The 19,052-nt window shown below is 36.6% G+C and overlaps 1 protein-coding gene across 6 annotated transcripts in view; it reads left to right on the top strand.

The window, feature by feature from the left end:
* LOC110993388 (talin-1) overlaps positions 1-18,133 on the top strand; it is a 61,831-nt gene extending 43,698 nt beyond the window's left edge. For 2 of the 6 annotated variants that reach the window (XM_022259640.2, XM_045633983.1), the window contains 14 exons: positions 696-886; positions 1,329-2,834; positions 6,091-6,207; positions 6,328-6,522; positions 6,623-6,818; positions 6,976-7,103; positions 7,906-8,025; positions 8,398-8,526; positions 8,609-8,689; positions 9,081-9,259; positions 9,498-9,635; positions 9,884-10,129; positions 12,964-13,005; positions 15,562-18,133. In XM_022259640.2, the coding sequence (XP_022115332.2) occupies positions 696-886; positions 1,329-2,834; positions 6,091-6,207; positions 6,328-6,522; positions 6,623-6,818; positions 6,976-7,103; positions 7,906-8,025; positions 8,398-8,526; positions 8,609-8,689; positions 9,081-9,259; positions 9,498-9,635; positions 9,884-10,129; positions 12,964-13,005; positions 15,562-16,387 (4,094 nt within the window). In that variant the 3' untranslated portion in view covers positions 16,388-18,133. Of the gene's footprint in view, positions 1-695; positions 887-1,328; positions 2,835-6,090; positions 6,208-6,327; positions 6,523-6,622; positions 6,819-6,975; positions 7,104-7,905; positions 8,026-8,397; positions 8,527-8,608; positions 8,690-9,080; positions 9,260-9,497; positions 9,636-9,883; positions 10,130-12,963; positions 13,006-13,929; positions 14,057-15,561 lie in introns of all 6 variants that reach the window. The other 4 variants (XM_022259642.2, XM_022259643.2, XM_022259641.2 and 1 more) reach the window with 4 other exon arrangements.
* The last annotated feature ends 919 nt before the right edge of the window (positions 18,134-19,052 follow it).

Here is a 19,052-nt window from a genome sequence, read left to right as displayed (position 1 = left end):
GCTGGCCATGCGTCATACTCGTGAACGGGTGCTACTTGTGGTGACTGGTCGTACTTGAATTCGTGTTTGCGGTGATATTAGTTGTTTATACTACGTCTTTGCGTGTTGTTCTCACGAGTACGTAAGTGCGTGCTCCTATTTCACCATGCCTCCTGCTGATAGAGGACAAATCTTTGTTTTTAATTTTTTTTTTTTTAATTTTTTTTTTTTTTATTCTTTATTACTCAATATGTCATATGGAACATGGTGTAGTGGTTGCAGCTCCTTACAAGCATTGTGTAAAAAAAAAAACTTGGCGATTAAAAAGAGTGGCGGAGAGTTTATTGCCAGTTCTTCTCTTCCGTTCTACGCCCTTGATTTGAGAACTGGCAGTAAATGTAAAATTAAATTCATTTAATATTTCTTTTTTTGACGTTCATAAGTGTACATTGTTACCTACATGAATAAATAAATTTTGAATTTGAATTTGAATTTAATAGGCCCATGACACAAGAGTGAATTGCAGTTGAGTTTTCTCCTTGTCTATAAAATATCCTTTATTAGATCGACAACGCACCACATGTGCTTTACGTAAAATTGTTTCACTTAAATTTTAAAAAGACCATATTAAGGCCAGCAACGTAACTACTTGAGTCACTTTAAATAGACACATTCACTAACTTAAAACGTTTATTAATGACAATTGCTCTGTATAGTGCAACTATGCGAAGTGGTGAAGCAAGGCGCCATGTCCCTCGGGGGCGGAAGTGCCGAGCCCCAAGTGCTGGTCCTTCACGCTGCCAGAGACGCTGCCGCCGCGCTTCGGGATCTGGCCGCCGCTACCGCTGCAGCCAGCGGAAAGCACGTGCAGCATCCAGACATGGACCGCTTGAAGCATGCCGCCAAGGTAGGATGGGGTTGGGGAGGAACCAGTTGAAGTTTTTTTAGTGTGTGTTAAAACCCCATTCATGTAAAAAGAAAATTTTCGTGAGGAAATGTGTTTTGAAAGTATGTTGTTACTTTGTTTCTTTCCCGAGACCCATTCCTTAATGGGTCTCTCCTTAAATCCTTATTTAATATCACTTCTTTATTAATGAAAACAATTGTTTTTTTTTTCAGCATTCGCTTTTAGATTTTATGTTTTCTACCAAATCGTGATTTTTCGCTTTTCTGTGTGTCTATGTTTGTCTATGTCGATATTGGACTTTCTATGTCGTGGACAGATTGAATCTGTCAATCGTCAGATCAACTGACACATTGCTCATTAAGAAAAAGGATTGACGGATTTGATCTGTCATATGGCAGTTTGACGTCTCAACTTCATTTTAATGTTTATCGGGTGTTTCTAGCGCCTCTCAGACCCGAAGCGTTGGAGCCTCCCAATCAAAACCAACACAATCCCAAAAGCAAAGAGACGTTCCCTTATAAAAGACTACAATTCATGCGATTCCGAAACTGATATCTTCCAATCTGATCAAGAAGATGAGCTCATCAAGCTCTTGGACTATTCCAGTCAAGATGACGATATCTCACCCAGCATTTTTCACGATAGTTGCGAAGAACTAATCACATATATAGAGGATTTAATGACCCAGCCCATTTCCAGAGAAGTAAATGACGATGTCAATGCTAGATACAATATAGCAGCCAAAAATAGTCTATTTGACATGGATTGGAGGGTGCTTAAATACGGGGAGGGTATTTTCTTAGGAGAACTACGAAAATGTATCGATGTATGCGTTGAAGTTGCTAAAAAAACTGATAATAGAAGGAAACGTAATGCAAGGCAACTGGAAGTTGTTTCATCAGATTTGGACAGTGAGATGAAACGTCTGTCCCAAGTGGTCGAAGATTTAAATTGGCAAGACACTGTTAATACAAACTTGACAATAAAAAGAACTAAAATCGATAAACCAAAGTTAAAGAGTCCGGTTTTTAAACTTAAAAAAATTAAACCAATTAATTTAGTCGTTAACATGGAAAATAAAGATGTAAAATCTATAGAACCGTTAAAATCGTCGCAGAATAGTCCTAAAACACCTGAAAGTGGACTTAATACAATTAATAGGAAACAATTTTGGAATATGTTCAAAGATGATACAGAATGGTGGAAGGCGTTAGCGCAAAGAAACTTAGAAAAAATGGAAGAAACGAGACTGGAATTGGAGAGATTTAGTGGACACGAACTAGTTTTAGGTGAAATAAAAACAGAAATTGATAAATACGAGAAAGAGAAACATACTCTGCGTAGTTTTATCGAAGATGTTGATCTATCAAAGACGATCAATAAAGATTTAGAATACAACAAAAAGTATGAAGATATAGTTTTAAAATTAATCGATTTTGCCAAACGAGACTTCAATTACAAAGGATTTGATCCACTGATTTTGAAACTAAAGCAGTTATCCAATATACAAATAGAAAGAAAGCATAAAAACTTGGATATCTACGAAAAGATAGATATATCAAAGTCTACATATGAAGAATTGTGTCAACTAGAGAGTTACTATAACAAGATTATCAGAAAATATGTTCCCAACATAACAAATGAAGGTCAAAATAACAAAAAGATCGAAATATATGACATAACACGAACATACCCCAAACAGTACTATGCCAACAATTGGTGGACGATATATGAAGATGTGATAAAAAATAGGGAAAAACAATTCGGCAGTTTGGATGGCTGGTGGGATTTCTACGAGTCTATGATGAATAGGAAAAATATGAAAGTGATGGTGAAGGAACGCCAGAGGCCGAAGAGTCGTATGGAGGAACAGCTAAAAATTCTCGATGAAGTGGATAATACGAGGTTTCGGGAGACGGAAGCGGTTGAGAACAGTGGGAATGAATCGGTCAGAATCAAATTCGCATGGTGTGGATGGAAATATTCAAGTCCAATTTATAACGACCCATGCCCCACCTTAGCCCTACTAAAATTCTTATGCCACAATCTTGTATATTTTATAATATTAATTATTTAGTTGATTTAAGAAACGAATCGAAACTCGGAATGAAACATCAAAACTGAAAGTCAAATTCTATATAATTTCAATGAATCGAATTAACTTAACAATCAATGCCCCCTGCGGGGCGTGGCTCCTATGTTGGGAAACACCGATCTAAAGCTTCCTATGCTTTCTTCTGTTTTTAAAGGTACCCGGAGAGTGCTAAAACGTTAGCTTTTATAAAACCCTATATAGAGAATTAATGTTTTTCGTGTTAGTGGTTTTAGTGTGCCCAAAAAAGCCTTAAATCAACTTACATATAGTTATGTAGATGTGATTATTGGACTTGAATATTTTCGCAATTATCGTGTCATTGATTTAACTTGTCAGCACCACTTACTGTTATAAATGGTGTAACAAAAATCCCTGTGAAATATATAGGGGGTTATATTGCCCTTAAACTTTAAAACTATTTTTAATATATGGGAGTCGGTTACCGACGAATCGCGACACTAAATATTATCAGGTCGCACATGGGCACTCGATTGCTTCAAGAAAATGGCGTAATTATTTAAAATCTTGTCACGCTGTTTGATTTAAAATCTAGAAATTCTGATCCGTTATTAATTTCTAGGGATTTAGGTTATTCCATCATGTCACTATTAAAACCAATGTTGTGATGTCATTTCATGTCATGGGTCGTGAGTTGGGACTGATTTTTTTTAATTTTATAAATCAGATATCAGCTTATAAACCCGAAGCTTTCATCGGAGGTTAACATCGCTTCGAAAGTCCAATATTGTACGAATTTTTAAGAGCGGATCTTGAACGCCACAACAACGGGAATTTATATTTACATAGCTCGACGACGACGATAGATTGATTTTCTATGTTTTGACCGACCTTGAATAAGTTCAGTTATGCTAATAGAAGAGTTTCGTAGAAGCGGTTGGAAATACCTTCGCGGCAATTTATTACGTTAGATATATGATTATACTCAAAACTGATAAAGATATATAAGTACTTTATAAAAAATATAGTCAAGTCAAGGAAATATCCTGATAATGCAGTTAATATCTAATTTCAACCTTTATTTTCGAGGAGGATTTTAAAATCGTCGACCAATTTCTAAATTGCGAACAGATATTCCTGCAAATATATGATTATTTACAGCTGTTATAGCAAAGATTGAGTTGGTTTATGAAAATGAATGTTTTTTCAACTTTTCATGGATTTTCCGGGCAACCTCTAGCCTCAGCCACTTCGGCTTTCATAATGCCTATGCTTCGTTACAGTGGTAGTAACACGTCAGTTAAGGTTGACGGATTTGATGTTGTCATAACTAAGGACCTAACCTAAACATAATCTAGTTAAGATATAGATAAATATTAATGAATAGTGATATAAAACACTTCTTGATTTTACTTTCGTTTCCCAAACTTTGATTCATCAGACTGGACTCTCTTCCCGGGGCCACCAATTTTTCCTAATACTTGGTTTTTATCTATTTGATGCAATAATTATAACCAATCATTTATGATGGCTCAGCTTCGTCGGTCTTCATTAATAGCTGTGTTGTAGTACCAATTTGGCGAATATGCATAAAACAAATAAAACACAAGTAGTAAATCTATTTTTCGATAAACGTTCCTCTATTTCTCGGAACTTTCGATTTCGCATTTGCAATTTCGTTTCGTACCGCACCATGAAACAAATGATTTATTCGCCGATTTAGCTATTTTCATGGGAACACAATGTGTTCTACATTGCTTTTGCGAATGCATTAATCTATTTTCTTCAGCGAATGCCACACATTGCTCATGTAGTACTCAATTTTTTCATAATTTTGCCAAATTCCACTTCTTCACTACAGAGGTGACGATCGACAATGGCCCATCGCCCTCAAAGTCATCCACCAAAGCCGGTCGTCTACCAAGCATAGAACTCGTAGACGGCTCAGGTTCTGGATCATCCCCTGTCGCCATCACAAGCTGTGATCGCAAAAAATGAGTGTCCAGTATGTATGCCAAGGTCGTATAGGAAAGAAATTAAATCAAAGTCCAAAAATTTCAAATAAAATAAACGCAGTATCACGTTTTTAATTTGAACGTAACGGAATGAATCTGTCAGTGTAATTGCTGTCAAAATCTACATTCAAAATGGCGGGTTACGTTTCGTTTTACATGTTCGTTCGTACGTTTCGTTTAACGAACTTCAATACGATACACAAAATTTATATGTTTTGAATACTTTTTAACGGACTTAATTCGAGTGATCTTCCCGTATCTTATTTTTAGATATCGCAGTAGTAATTTTTGAATTACTCGAAATTGCATTTAATTATTGTATGCGTTCAAGATTCGCTTGTGGAAAGCTTATGGGTTGAATCACGGAATGGATAAGTGGTAATTTGGTTCTATCGTTTGGAATTTTCGTTGAATTTGAAGTAATTCGCTTGGGTTTGGTTCGAATTCAACTTGGTCCCGACTTTGAATCCTAGCCCTTGTCGCTTCCGTGTTCACGTACCCGCAGTACTGACTATACGTTATATCGAATAGTTTTATGGCATATTAGGAAGGTAAATGCGATTACTATATTGTCCCAAAAATAGGTTTAAAGGCGTTATGGATCGAGATGGTTTTTAACAATTGCAAACAGCAAACAGCCGTTTCTTGATCATACGTTTGAAAGAAGTTTTACGTGATTTTCAAATCGTTGACAAATTTGGGACATTATGTGGGTAGTTGTGTATTATAATATCAAATTTCTGCGGTGGTAAAATCCCGGCACAACTTGTGTTCGCGTTAAAAATCGCCTGCTGGCACAAAGTTGATATCTTCTTGCCTATTATATATATATATATATATATATTTAATTTTTGACATATAACTATTCGATTGTATATGTATATAGTTTGTGCTATTTGCATTGGTGTTTATTTTTTCCATAGGTATCATGCGATCGTTCACGCTTGCCGGCTTTTTTGTTGGTTTTTCTGTCAAAAACTTTAAATTTTAAACCGACTTCAAAGTTTTCATTTAGTTGGTTGGATTGGAATTTAAATTGCTTGAAATATCATGAAAATAGGAACCATAACCGCAGGTGGTCATTTTGAAGTCGGTTACTTTTGTGAAATCATAGACAAATGAATAATTGTTTGTAGGTTATGGTGACAAATGTGACGTCACTGCTGAAGACTGTTAAAGCTGTTGAAGATGAACATACAAGAGGCACAAGAGCCCTGGAATCCACGATTGAGGCCATATCACAGGAAATTGAGGTATTTATTTGTTTGTCTTTGTCACATGGTGTAATGATTATTCCCATGGTTGAAAATGAAGCCACAAGAAATTGGTTGCTTGAAAATCTGAATCAACACAGCTTCTCTACTGAATTTCAGGTCCTAATGTCCCCATCGCCCCCCAAAAGCACGGGATCACCTGAAGAGCTGGTCCGTTGCACTAGACTGATGACAGCTGCGACGGCCAGAGCGGTGGCGGCTGGTGGCATAGCTGGCGCATCGGGGCAAGAGCAGTTGACTGCGGCTGCTAATCTGGGTCGGAAGACTGTTCTGGATATGATGGCTGCTGCAAAGGTAAATGTTTTGGAGATTGTGTTTTAGGACTTACGTAATATATAATAATTGACCCTTCGAGATTTTGCCTCGATGCCCTAATATGGTATGTTATTTACAGAGCGCAGCCCATTCGGCAGAAAGTGAAGAGCTGAAACAGCGTACCTTAGAAGCGACTCGAGTGGCAGCTGAGTCCTATCGCTCCCTGCTTAGCGCTCTGCTATCTGCGCCCGCATCGCGTCATGCATTACCGGAGTTATCTCGGAATGTTGCCCATGCAGTCGCCGATATGTTGGCGGCCGCTGATTTGCTTAAAGGTGAGTCCTGCAATAAGAAATTGACTACGTACTAGTAAACTTATTTCTGGACCTTCTCCTTTTTGTTATAAACATCCCCAAGTGCCTGCACGATTTGGATCGTCATACTTTGCACGGGCGTAAAAATGTTGTTCGTTTATTATTCTAATTATCATAGGTTCAGATTGGGTGGATCCAGCTGACCCAACTGTCATAGCGGAACAGGAGCTGTTGGGCGCCGCTGCCTCCATCGACGCCGCGGCGAGGAAGCTGGAGAAGCTTAGGCCTAGAATGCAGCAGGCTCAGGTGAGCATCACTGATCATTTCCAGGCTTACTTTCTAAATTTCTAGGATATCGAACGAATATAGATTAATAGAATCTCTTGTCTGGTTTACTTAAGAATTAGGGTTGATTATGAGTAGTCGTGCCGTTTATACGATGCCTTCTACACCAATCTAGAAGATACAGAAAATGTTACGTGTCGGTGAGATATGTTTGATATTCTTGGTTGTTTCTTTGTATCAGCCGGGAATCAAACATATTACATCGATCGTGATAAATTCTACTGAACAAGAAGAGACAGAAGAGTTTGTTGGTAGTGACCAATTCTATAGGAGAGAAGAAAGAAGAGTTTGGAGGAAGTAGAAAATTTATTGCAAACATATAAAAAATACTTGTACAAATTCTCTGGAATTAAATGGATAACCCATATTTCCGAAACGATGAAATTTGAACCTTAAATAAATTTAGATGAGAAATTTAGCTCAAGTTCTTGGACGTATATTTAAAAATTCAAAGATGTTAATAATTTTTGATGTTTTTGACGTTTAGGCTTACTGTATCTATTTCGTGGTAACTTTCCCTAATAGGCAAGTAGGTGATAAGCCTTCTGTGACTCGTGAGTATAATCCTTTGCCACGATGTTTTCCTTAACCGAGAGATCTTCATCATCAATCAGATCCCTGTGGGGATTGAACCTTCAAATTCTTGGATGAGAATGATGACCTCTGAGTTGTATTGTATTGTTGTCATTTGACACAAAATTGTAATAGATAGTATTTCCATTCCAATGTTGAAAAAAATCTCAAAACGCCTTTCCATTTTTAGGAGACTGATGAGAACCTCAACTTTGATGAGATGATCCTGGAAGCTGCAAAATCTATTATAGCAGCGACATCGGCTCTCGTCAGAGCGGCATCAGCGGCTCAGAGGGAGCTGATTGACCAGGTGAGTTACGTCAACCAGTCACTTTGCGACGACTTGATCCCTTGGCGTTGACAGATCTGGAGTATCTTTGAATCTTCTATAGCATTCAACACGAAGGAGAGGAATTATTCGGGTATATATCTGCGTATGTGTTTCATCACACGATATGTGACCACCACTTAGTATTTCCGAACCCATTTCACTTACGGCCCATCAAGAAGCGCGCATACCAATTCTTAAAAGGCCGGCAACACACTTGCGAGTCAAAAGTCCTAGCACACATATCGAAGAGCTTCCTCTTTAGACTAGTTCTTATATATCCAAGTCCAAGTTTTTTTTGTTAGTATGAATACTGGAGCGTCTTCTAAAAGTTCTGCATGTTCATAATTTTAGGGAAAAGTCGCTCGACGCCCGACCTCGTCGTCAGACGATGGGCAGTGGTCTGAGGGGCTGGTGTCCGCCGCTCGATTGGTTGCAGCCGCTGCGCACGCGCTCGTCGAAGCAGCGAACGCGCTTGTACAGGTACACGTTAGTTTTTACCGTTTTTTTTATTTTATTTTAGTTTTTTTCTTGTTTATTAATAAATTTGAACAATTGATAACAGGGTGCTGCGTCCGAAGAGAGGCTGATTTCGAGCGCGCGACAAGTGGCTTCTTCAACAGCACAACTTTTAGTCGCTTGTAAAGTAAGTTAAAACTATTTTTTTTATGAACACGCACCTCAAACTTACACACCCCCGACACCCATACAAACATACACACACACTACATTCGAGTTCTTCTTTAATTCACTTTATTAAATATATTTATTACTTTTTTTGTATTTTAGATGCTTAATTATTATATTGATACATATATACACACACAAACACATTCTTATCTGGGGTTGAATAAATTACCATCATTTAAGCAACGATTTCATATTTTGCGAATACAAAATATATAAAAGTTATTGTATACGTGTCTGCACGTATTATGATCATGAAACAGATACAAAACTCTGAGGTGCAGACCTAAAAAGGTTGTAGCACCACTGGTTATCCATCAGGCAGTACATAATCCCATATAAAACTTTAGGTAAAGGCTGATCCCACATCGGAATCCACTCGGCGCCTGCAGGCTGCCGGAGCGGAGGTCATCCGATCTACGGATGGCTTGGTGCGAGCGGCCAGAGACGCCATCCATTGCGATGATGAACGGAGTTTGGTGCTCAACAGAAGAATGGTGGGGGGCATCGCTCAAGAGATCGATGCCAGGTAAGTTTTTCTATATAACAAAGGCTATTCGGCCATCCTCTGCGCAACGGATGGCCAATGGGGCAAAAAGGTCTTGGAAGCATTTGAGGTGATGGAGGAGGATCGACTAGGTGGACAGATGACCTGGTGAGGGTTAAGGAAAGGCGTTGTGTGCAGAGCGTGGGGAACAGATCGCAGTGGAGATTTAGGGGAGAAGCCGTTATGTCCAATCACCTTCATAATTTTTATTTAATTATAGATCCGAAGTCCTTCGCATAGAGAAGGAGCTGGAGGAAGCTCGCGGACGTCTCACGGCGATAAGACAGGCGAAGTACAAACTGCGTGGGGACACGTCCGGCGACGATACGGACACGGACGGACAAGACGTGCAACATAGGTATAAGATGAATTATCTATTTATTACAATTGTTAAAACAAATAGAAAATTCTGCTACAAATTTACAACGTACACGAACGTATACCTTAGAACGGTGTTCGTATACGTAAAACATATTTTTGTGGTTATATTACCTGTTAACCTTTTAAGTTTAACATACTATATTTAACTGTAAAGAGTAGTGGATTAAACGACTTTAATACCCATGCCCCATTTGGGACGGGACTAAACTTAATCAAATGTTTCAGATTCAAATCGCCGACCAGTAGTTTCGCGAACACCACTTACAGTCCGAACAGCACGTACACAACGCAGAACACCACACAGAATCTAACACAGAACACGAGTGTGACACACAATACGACACACAACCTATCGCCCGTGTACTCGCCCGGGTACAACGGGTTCAAGGACAAGGGTGACAAGAGCCCGTCCTTTTCGAGTTTCCGTCCGGACGAAACTCCGAAGCAGAATTATGAGGGATTTACAACTCGGTAAGTTTATTACAATTAATTCGATTAATTATTAATTACAATTAACCTTATTAAATACTTAGCGACAAGTGTCAGGTACCCTTAGCAAGAATTATTCGTAAATTAAGTCGAATAAAGTTTAGCAAAATGTTGCCATATGCCAAAGCTCTTTAACCCCTTCCTGCATTTTGGTACAAATATGATCCACACCGTTCTTTGATCAATATTTCCTGTTTGAATAAATAAAACTTCGTTTTCTGCAAGAAGGATCATAACCGGTACATACGCTTCCATACTAAATACTAACAACACCATCTCTGAGTAAATAGCTGTACTAAAAATTAGTTGCAAGTTAGAAGGACATATTTCGACCGGTGCCCCGCGTAAGTGTCTTTTTAAAATTCGTTTAAAAATAGTTATCATCCCAAATTCAGTTAGTAAAAATACGTGACGTAGGTGAAATATTGCAACTTATCTGGACAAGGTAAGGTTTTCTGTATTTTTATGATTTTACTCTGCGAAAATGTTATTTTAAGGTTTGGACTAAATATGACAACATGCAGAAATATTCCTTTTACTGTTGGTTTATATTTGGTACATTATGCATTAACGTAATACTTGCGGACTGTGGTTTTTTATTTCAATGAAAGGCAGCAGGTTCAGGAAAAACATTTTTTTATAATTAAAGATATAGAAAATTTATTTTTAACATCAATAATGATTATGTGATTCAGGCTGAATGCAATCTAAATGAACAACACCCCATTCGGATGAAATACTAAGAGACTCAATTTTTAGATTCATATTGTTTTGTTGTAGTACATATAATGGACCCAATAAAATTTTATGGTGGTGTACATACATACCATCATTCAAAAACTTCCTAACGGCACCACTGATGAAAAGGTTTCTGATTATGATAACTACAGAAAACGGGCTAGGGATCGGCCACCTATAATACTACCTGAATCAGATTCTGACATGGAAGGCGACATTCCATTATCAGAACTTACCAGTACCAGTTCACGTGCTAACAAAAACTAGATGGAGGGACAGCTTTTTAGAGAAAACAGAAACAGAAATTCAGTTCATAGGCAATACCAGCTTGCCTGCTGATATAACGGAATTAGAGTTATCATCCTGTAATCGCTTTGAAGAAATTAAACGTTTCTTACATTTCAATGATAACTCAACCCAAATTCCCAAAGGTCAGGTTGGCTATGATCTATGACCTACGTTGGCAGCAAACCCATGACCGAAGTGAGACGTTACGATAAAAAAGAAAAAGTGTACCAAGCTGTTCCCCGACCAAAGGCTGTCACGTCATACAACAGTCACATGGAAGGTGTGGATCTGTTAGATGCACTTCCTGGTCAAGCGGAATCCAGATCTGATCACACAAATTTCATCACCGCATATTCTTTCATCTTTTGGATATGACGACAGTCAATACTTGGCTGTTATATAGACGTGGAAATACTGACGCTGGTGCATGGTTTCCCCTTAGCGATTTCAAAGTAGCTGTGGTGGAAGCCCTCACTATGACCAATAAGCCCAGCACAGTCGCCAAACGCGGATCCTGCAATCTTATCGAAACTGCAATCCAAGAGAAGAAGTCCAGAGGAGCTATTAGAGCTATAATAATGCCATCTTTCTGGATTCGAACTAGATGTTCCTCTTGACCAGCTGGATCACTTGCGTATCGGGTTATCCAGGTAGCGTTGCTAAGTGCCTGAGTGCAAGGGCAGATACCACATGCTATGCAGGAAATGTCAAGTCAACTTATGCTTGAATGAGAAGAGAAATTGTTTCCTGCTGTTTCATACTATTTAATACTTTTTTTTTCAATTTATGCATATTGTGCCATATTTGAACCAAAGTGGAAAAACCTGATTTTCTTACTTATTTTTTAATAAATTTTAATTTGTTAAAATACGTGTCTTTTTATTTATTTTTTTACGTAACATATATTTTTTTGGCTCGAAAACAAAAAATCATGCAGGAAGGGGTTAATACCCTGAACAGTTTGTTTCCCACTAAAAACTTATCAAGTTATATTTTTCTCTGTGGGTTTTTGGTGGCGTGGAATCATAAAAAATGTATGGAAAACTTGAGCAGCGCTTTGTAGACGATTTTGGAACTAAATGACATACATAAAACGTGTGTGACAAATTGTATATTGTGTGTGTCAAGACGAATACGTTAAAATACAACAGACCCGTAAAATTCATGCTAAATGTACCATACATATACTTTTCAATAAGCTCAAATGATTTCGTAAATTTCCTTGTTTTATTATATTATATAGAAAACACTGTTACCATGGCAACGATGATGTATTAAATATCCTGTCCATTATAATTGACGGAAATCTTTTTTTCACATGCTGCTGGGATTTATAGGTAGAAGGATAAAGTGCCTTTGTACTATTGCTATACACACAATACTTATGATATGTGCCTATTTTAAATATATATTTTCCTAATTCGTGTAATGATCACACAAATGTCTTAACAAAAGCCTTGAATTGTTGCGTTAACCACTGAAACTGTGATTAATATAATGTTTAGCTAATTAAGGTTTATTGTACGTTAGATTAGACTTATGTTTAGATTAACTAGTGATAAGAACTATAGCTCTGTGACCGCTATAGACGCATGAGCTTTTCAGGCAATAGATTAACCGCTTTTCTATTGGCTGGGCTCTTTGGTGTGAATTTTTAGAGGGACTTCAAAACTTTGGTACCCATTGTGGCGATTTTTGAAGTTTTCTCTTATAAATGTGTAATTTTTTAAATTGTTCTACTGTAAGCTTGCTTCGGTAGTTGGTATTTTCAATTAATATTTCATTTACAGAGAAAAAACTACGAAACTTAATGACAGAACGATGAGAAACGAGTAAGTCCAAATGAACAGCTACAGATGTTAAATCGCTTGCGCCCGCGTTTTTGATCGACTTTAAACCAATGTTGTTAACCGATTTGGATTACTTTTTCTAAATCTCTTTAGATTTTTCCATTTTTGTCAATATTACCATTTAAAAACATACACTTACATACACTTTCTTCATTTATATACATACACAATATTGGCCCCAATCGTCTACCTTGGTATAGAATATATTTATTTTCTGAAGATTCTTCAAATTTACACACTTTAACGTATAGCATCATCTCAAATAATACATATAAGGGGAGGAACATAATGGTTGCAAAATAGTTCATTACCTTTAGGTTTACATTATAGTTAATTCTATAAATAATTCCCCCCTATAACGCGGTAGTTTTTACAAATACGTATGGCCATTAAAATGTTATTTTTGCACCTTGTATGTCAATTATCTATGTCATGTGTTTGACCCGGTCAGTCAAGAGACAATGTAATTCCAGATTGGTTCTTTGAAGTCGAATTTATTTTGTGAGTTCAAACATCGTTCTGTACATATTGATTAATGTTGTATTTCAGCTTCACTTGTGGTTTTAATCATCTCTTGCATAATCTTCAGCAATGGAAACAATATTAACATTTTATATTTCGCATTTTTTTAAATCTTTATTAATACTTTAAATCATGGCTGAACCTATTATGACTGTCATTTTTGACAATGACGATTATAACATCTCTGTAAACTGTTAATGAATGCTATTTTTAATTAATTTTTTGATGTACAGACACTAGCCTGGACCTGACCTAGAAATATTTTTGTATAAAAACCATTTAATTTACGCACCAGACTAAAAAGTTAATTTTCTAGAAAATTTCTAGTCTAGGTCTAGTGGATTGTACTTCAAAAGCCTTGCACTAACGCATGGGGGTATATAGGATCAGCATGACAACAAAAAAGGATGAAGTCCGAAATTTGGTTGACGGGGAGAGAATAACGTACAGACGGGAAAGGCCGACGCCGCCACCGCGAAGGGTCTGTCTAAAGTATGAGGACAAGTAATTGGTTCGTTTTTTCCTTTTACACGGGGGTCGTGAACAAGCTAGCTTAACACCTTCATCTCATTGCGGCGTATGTAAAACCACTAGACTCGTTATCGTACACGTATTAAATTAACACACACGTATTAAATTCATCAAAATCGGTCCAGTCGTGTCTCGACTTTTTATTAAATCATTTTTAATTTATATCGACTTGGCGATTAATTATCAAGCAAGTGGTTGTCTCTAATTAAATCCTGAATCAAGTGCCATATATTCATAACAATTTCATACTACGAGAAATTTAAAGGCCGGAGCCCTCTGGAAAAGTGCGTGTTTTTGGTATGACTTAACATCAGGTGAGTTTCTTGACAGTTTGTTTCCTTTTACATCAAAAAATATCGAAACATCCTTTCGTAAATGCAATCCTACGCATACCTTTGGAAGAAACCTGTATAGTTTTTAATTCATATTCCTGAAAACTACTCTGTACAACTTTAGACAGTAATGAAATCTGTTGTTTTATAAACAAAATACAAATAATATAATAAAATTCATTTCTTGACAATATCGTTTAAAATTCAGTATCGAAGGACCAAAATGGGGGATGCTTATTAACTATTGGTTTCTGAGGTGCTAAGCTAGCTTGATATTTAAATAATATAATACATTACACGGAATGTATATCTATATTTCAATAGCAAAATAAAATAGTTGAGTCCACTCTGGAAAGATTAATGAATCTGTTCGATTTAGTATTTCCTTTTAAATTGGTGCAAGATAATGCTTGCAAAAGCCCTATTGACAATTTTATGCACATTAATGATCCTAAAGTGTGAGTGGCCTAGTGGCTTCAGAGTGTCTCTCATCTCTGAGTTCGTAGGAGTCCGGCTGTGCACCAATAGACTTTTAATGCACATTTAACATTCGATCTTACGAGGGGAAACATCGTGAGGAATCGCCACAAAATGGTGTGTCAGGCACAGAAGGCTGGTCACCTATGTGCCAATAAAACAAACGATCTTAAAACAGATTCAGAAATCTGCCCAGACCGAAAAAAGTTGTAGCAGCACTGATTATTTAGCATTAGCACTGATTTATTTATTTATGATGATAAATAAATGAGCTATATATTGATAAATTTTGTAAATTTCTTGCTGCTTTCATAATTATAATGTCTGCTACATTCCGTGTTACGTATAATGGTAGGTTTTTGGGCAAGCAGTTGCCAACATGTGTGTTAACGCATGGCATGGTGTTGGGTTCTTTTTACTGTCTTACCTTGCTATTATGAATTATGCTTAAGTAGAAATTTTGATCACTAACAAAGGCTCTCAGTTTAGATCGTCTGTCTCACTTTGAGGATTCTACCGAATTGAAGACATGGTCATCCCTTTCATAGACTAGAAAGAGACGTATCTAAAGTGAAGACTAAAGCTAATATCGCTGTCTATTTTGTTTGAATAACGACGATAAAGATACTTCTACTTCTCTCAATATATAACAGCTAATCGGTAGTGGTGGTTTCAGTTACGAGACACGCCTATACGACACGCCACGCCCTGTCAACGAATACTATGACAAAAAAGAGAGGGTCGAAAATTATAAAACTGAAAATCAATATTTTAAAGAAGAAAAGTACGGTTATGACACACCCAAAGCCCCAATGAGTCCCAAATTTAACGCACGCGAACTACGAGACGATAAAGAACCAATATACTCAACATTACGTAAATCTCCGTTAGATGGTATCGGTGAAACATTCAGCGAACACCAGAAGTCCACTGAGGCCATCCCCGGTGGGACTAAACACTCGGAATACTCTATCAAAAGCGAGTCCTATCAGAGCTACCCCAAAACGGAATACATCAAATCATTTGCCACATCGACACCGACCAAATTCGACTTCAAACCCCTTGATGCCAAACAGAGCGACGTCGGACAGAACTTTCTAGAAGAAACGACAACAGAGGTTAAGGAAATCCCAAATGGTACGCAGAAGATTACAACAACGAAGATCTACAGCTCGTCACCGGTAAACCTGACTAGCACGAACACAAAGTACGAACCGATCAAGTTGGACGGTATAGACGAATTGTCGAAATTTGAAGATTCTCGATACAGTACACTCGATTCACGATACAGTGAGTCGAAGAGCGATTCGAGTCGATTCCTGCGGCCATCGGAGTTCAGGGCAGACGTTAAGAGGGAAATGCTGAAGGAGATTGATGGGATAGACAAGAAATTCTCGAAGCAGACCATCACATCCGAGATGGTTGAGCGGAAATCTGTAATGACTAGCTCCCACAAGACGGAGTCCAGCTCGACAGTTACGAAGAAGTTTGGGAATTTTTAAAAGCTATTTCTGCTGGTAATTGTTTGCTGTCTGAGGAATCGGCATGAAGGTCTCACGAAATTTTGGTGTTTTTTTTTTTGAAACACCGAAATTTCGTTCAATATTATTTTTTTTGTCATTGACCTATTCTTAGGTGTAGTACAGACGTCAAATATTTGATAAATTGTGCCTTGTGTGTGTCTTGCGATTATGCCAAAAATGAACAGCTGATTTTGTAGTTGCTTGGAATGATTAGACAGAGATGTCCACTATCCGGCTATTAGATATATATACCTATATATATTTTAGCACTATAGCGGACATATTAGAATGTAAGCATGTGAGCGGTGCTAGATTAGATTATTTCACAAAGTGCCAGCACTAAATGTGTCCTTCAAATGCCTTAAATACAGGTTGATTTAAAATGTACAGTCCCCAATTTGGGCATGGTCACTTAAATAAAGCTTAGAACAAAAAAATAATTTAACTCTCTGAAACTAATCAAAAAGTTTTTCAATTTGACATAGAAAAATCCGATCCAGAAATCGGTGGTACAGGCAGTGCAGCATTTATAAAGTAGTGTAGGCATAAATGTCCACGCCTCAGTTGGGGACTATCGGTTAAGTTGGAAATCACCTGTATTAAATGCCATTGCATATAGTGCCTTTATTATACACAGTATTTATATACAGCTAATATACAATATATGTAACATTTATGTTTTTAAAGCATATGGAGTGCCATAATGTAAAATAAAGGGTATTTTTATGGTGCAACTAAACTCTTAACAAAAAATAAATACTAAATTATTAACGTTTTAATGTGTATACTTATAATATATTGTGAATAAAATTTTATTGAACAAATTTCAAATGAACCGTGTCATCGACAATAGATGGCGCTCGTATAGGACTGTTTTCAAACGCGTTAATGGTTATATTTCAGGCTAAACTTAATCTGGGTACAAACATTACAACGATTTTTTAATGTTTATATGTTGTCCTTTACATATACGTAGAGTAAGAGATGACTATTGACCGGAACTATTTGGATTGGTTTAAAGTCATTAATACAATTCAATCAAAATTCTACGCTAACTGTAGTTATAACATCAAAGATGGTTCACAGTTAAAAAAAAATAGATAAGTTGCATAAGCATTGTCTTACTTTTTAGTGTCGTTGGCTGATCGACGAACGAAGTCTCGAGAACTTGATATTTTTAGCAGCTATTTTTGCGAACAGCCTGTAGATTAGAGCGGCTTTTAAATTTTAAGATGCCCACGTGAGCACGTCCACTCCAAGGTATAAAACACCAATAAGATATATTTTATATAAATACAGTGGTAATTGTAATTAAGAAACCACCTGTATAAGAATAATTATAATGTTGACAGCTAATACTAAATGTCTATTTAATAGTTTTTAAGATATTATTTACTTACAAATTTGGTTTAAATTAATCGTTTTAAAAGTAATTTTTAATCTCTATTGATAATATTGTGTAACAATGAATTATATATTCCCTTGCTTGTATTATGCAGTTATTTGTCATTTTATTGGTCAGTTTAACAGACAACTTGACGCATTTGACAATTCGTTAGTACAACAGTCGGCGCCTTTGACAGTTGACACATTCGACAGATGAAATGTTTTGGCGCGTTTCGCATTACGACAAGGGAATAAGGAATTCATTTTAGATCGAAGTAAGGGCTTGTTCGACTAATTCATAAATGTACGAAGCTTTTTTTGTCATTAATTAAGATTAATCTCATAATATTAAGCCAAATGATTTTATATAGTGATACGTGTTATTTTTATTAAATTTTATTTTATTCGTATGTATTTAACATTTAATAAATTGTGTAACTCATGGCGTTTTTTTTATTTTCAAACCTTTTTCGCAATAAAAAAAATTAGAGTAATTGAACCGATTTTGATGGAACTGTTCCCCTAAGTTGGTATGAACCTTAGTTTAATCAAATACTATCTATACAAATTTGTGGTTTAACATACATTACAAATCTTTAAATAGTTAAAGCGAAATGAAGTAAATAAAAATTATATAAAGAGAAAATATATATGCCATTAAAAACATTATTTCTATCGCAAATCTAACGCTTCTGCCGTAAGTGAACCATAGGTCATACTTCGTCAAATTATTCAGTTGCTACTTAAGGTTCTTTCTCACCTAACCATCTCATAGCGAGCATATCACTATTAAACCCTATTTTTTTCTAAATGAAACTGCTAAGTCTTAGCAGACGTGACGAAGTGATCTTAGACTAGTGATCGGTCAGTCAGTTAGTGACAAAAATAAGAATCTGTCTAGTTATAAATAGCCTAAACCACTTGATCAAATTGAATGAAATTTCAAGTATAGATACCGTGTTTATTAAATGCTTGCGTTTACTTTCATGCAGAATCGAGAAAACTATTCTTTTGTCGCAACAGTTCAGGCCATTGTCGATCTTATTACTTCGTTGTGAATAAAATTAGAAGCCTGAAGTTTCAGTACACGTTCCTACAGTTGCTTAGCTCTATATCTTATATCTATATCATAGTTCTGAAACAGTTGATTGAACTGTTTAAAACTCTGCTAAAGTTGTGGAAAGATGCCGATACAAAAGAAACTAATCACTCGATGGACATTTGTCTATTAACAACCTGAATTCAAATTCCGGAAAAC

This window comes from Pieris rapae, chromosome Z, assembly GCF_905147795.1.
Source record: "Pieris rapae chromosome Z, ilPieRapa1.1, whole genome shotgun sequence".
In the NCBI taxonomy this organism is placed as follows: domain Eukaryota; kingdom Metazoa; phylum Arthropoda; class Insecta; order Lepidoptera; family Pieridae; genus Pieris; species Pieris rapae.
This window is presented reverse-complemented; position numbering and strand designations above follow the sequence as displayed.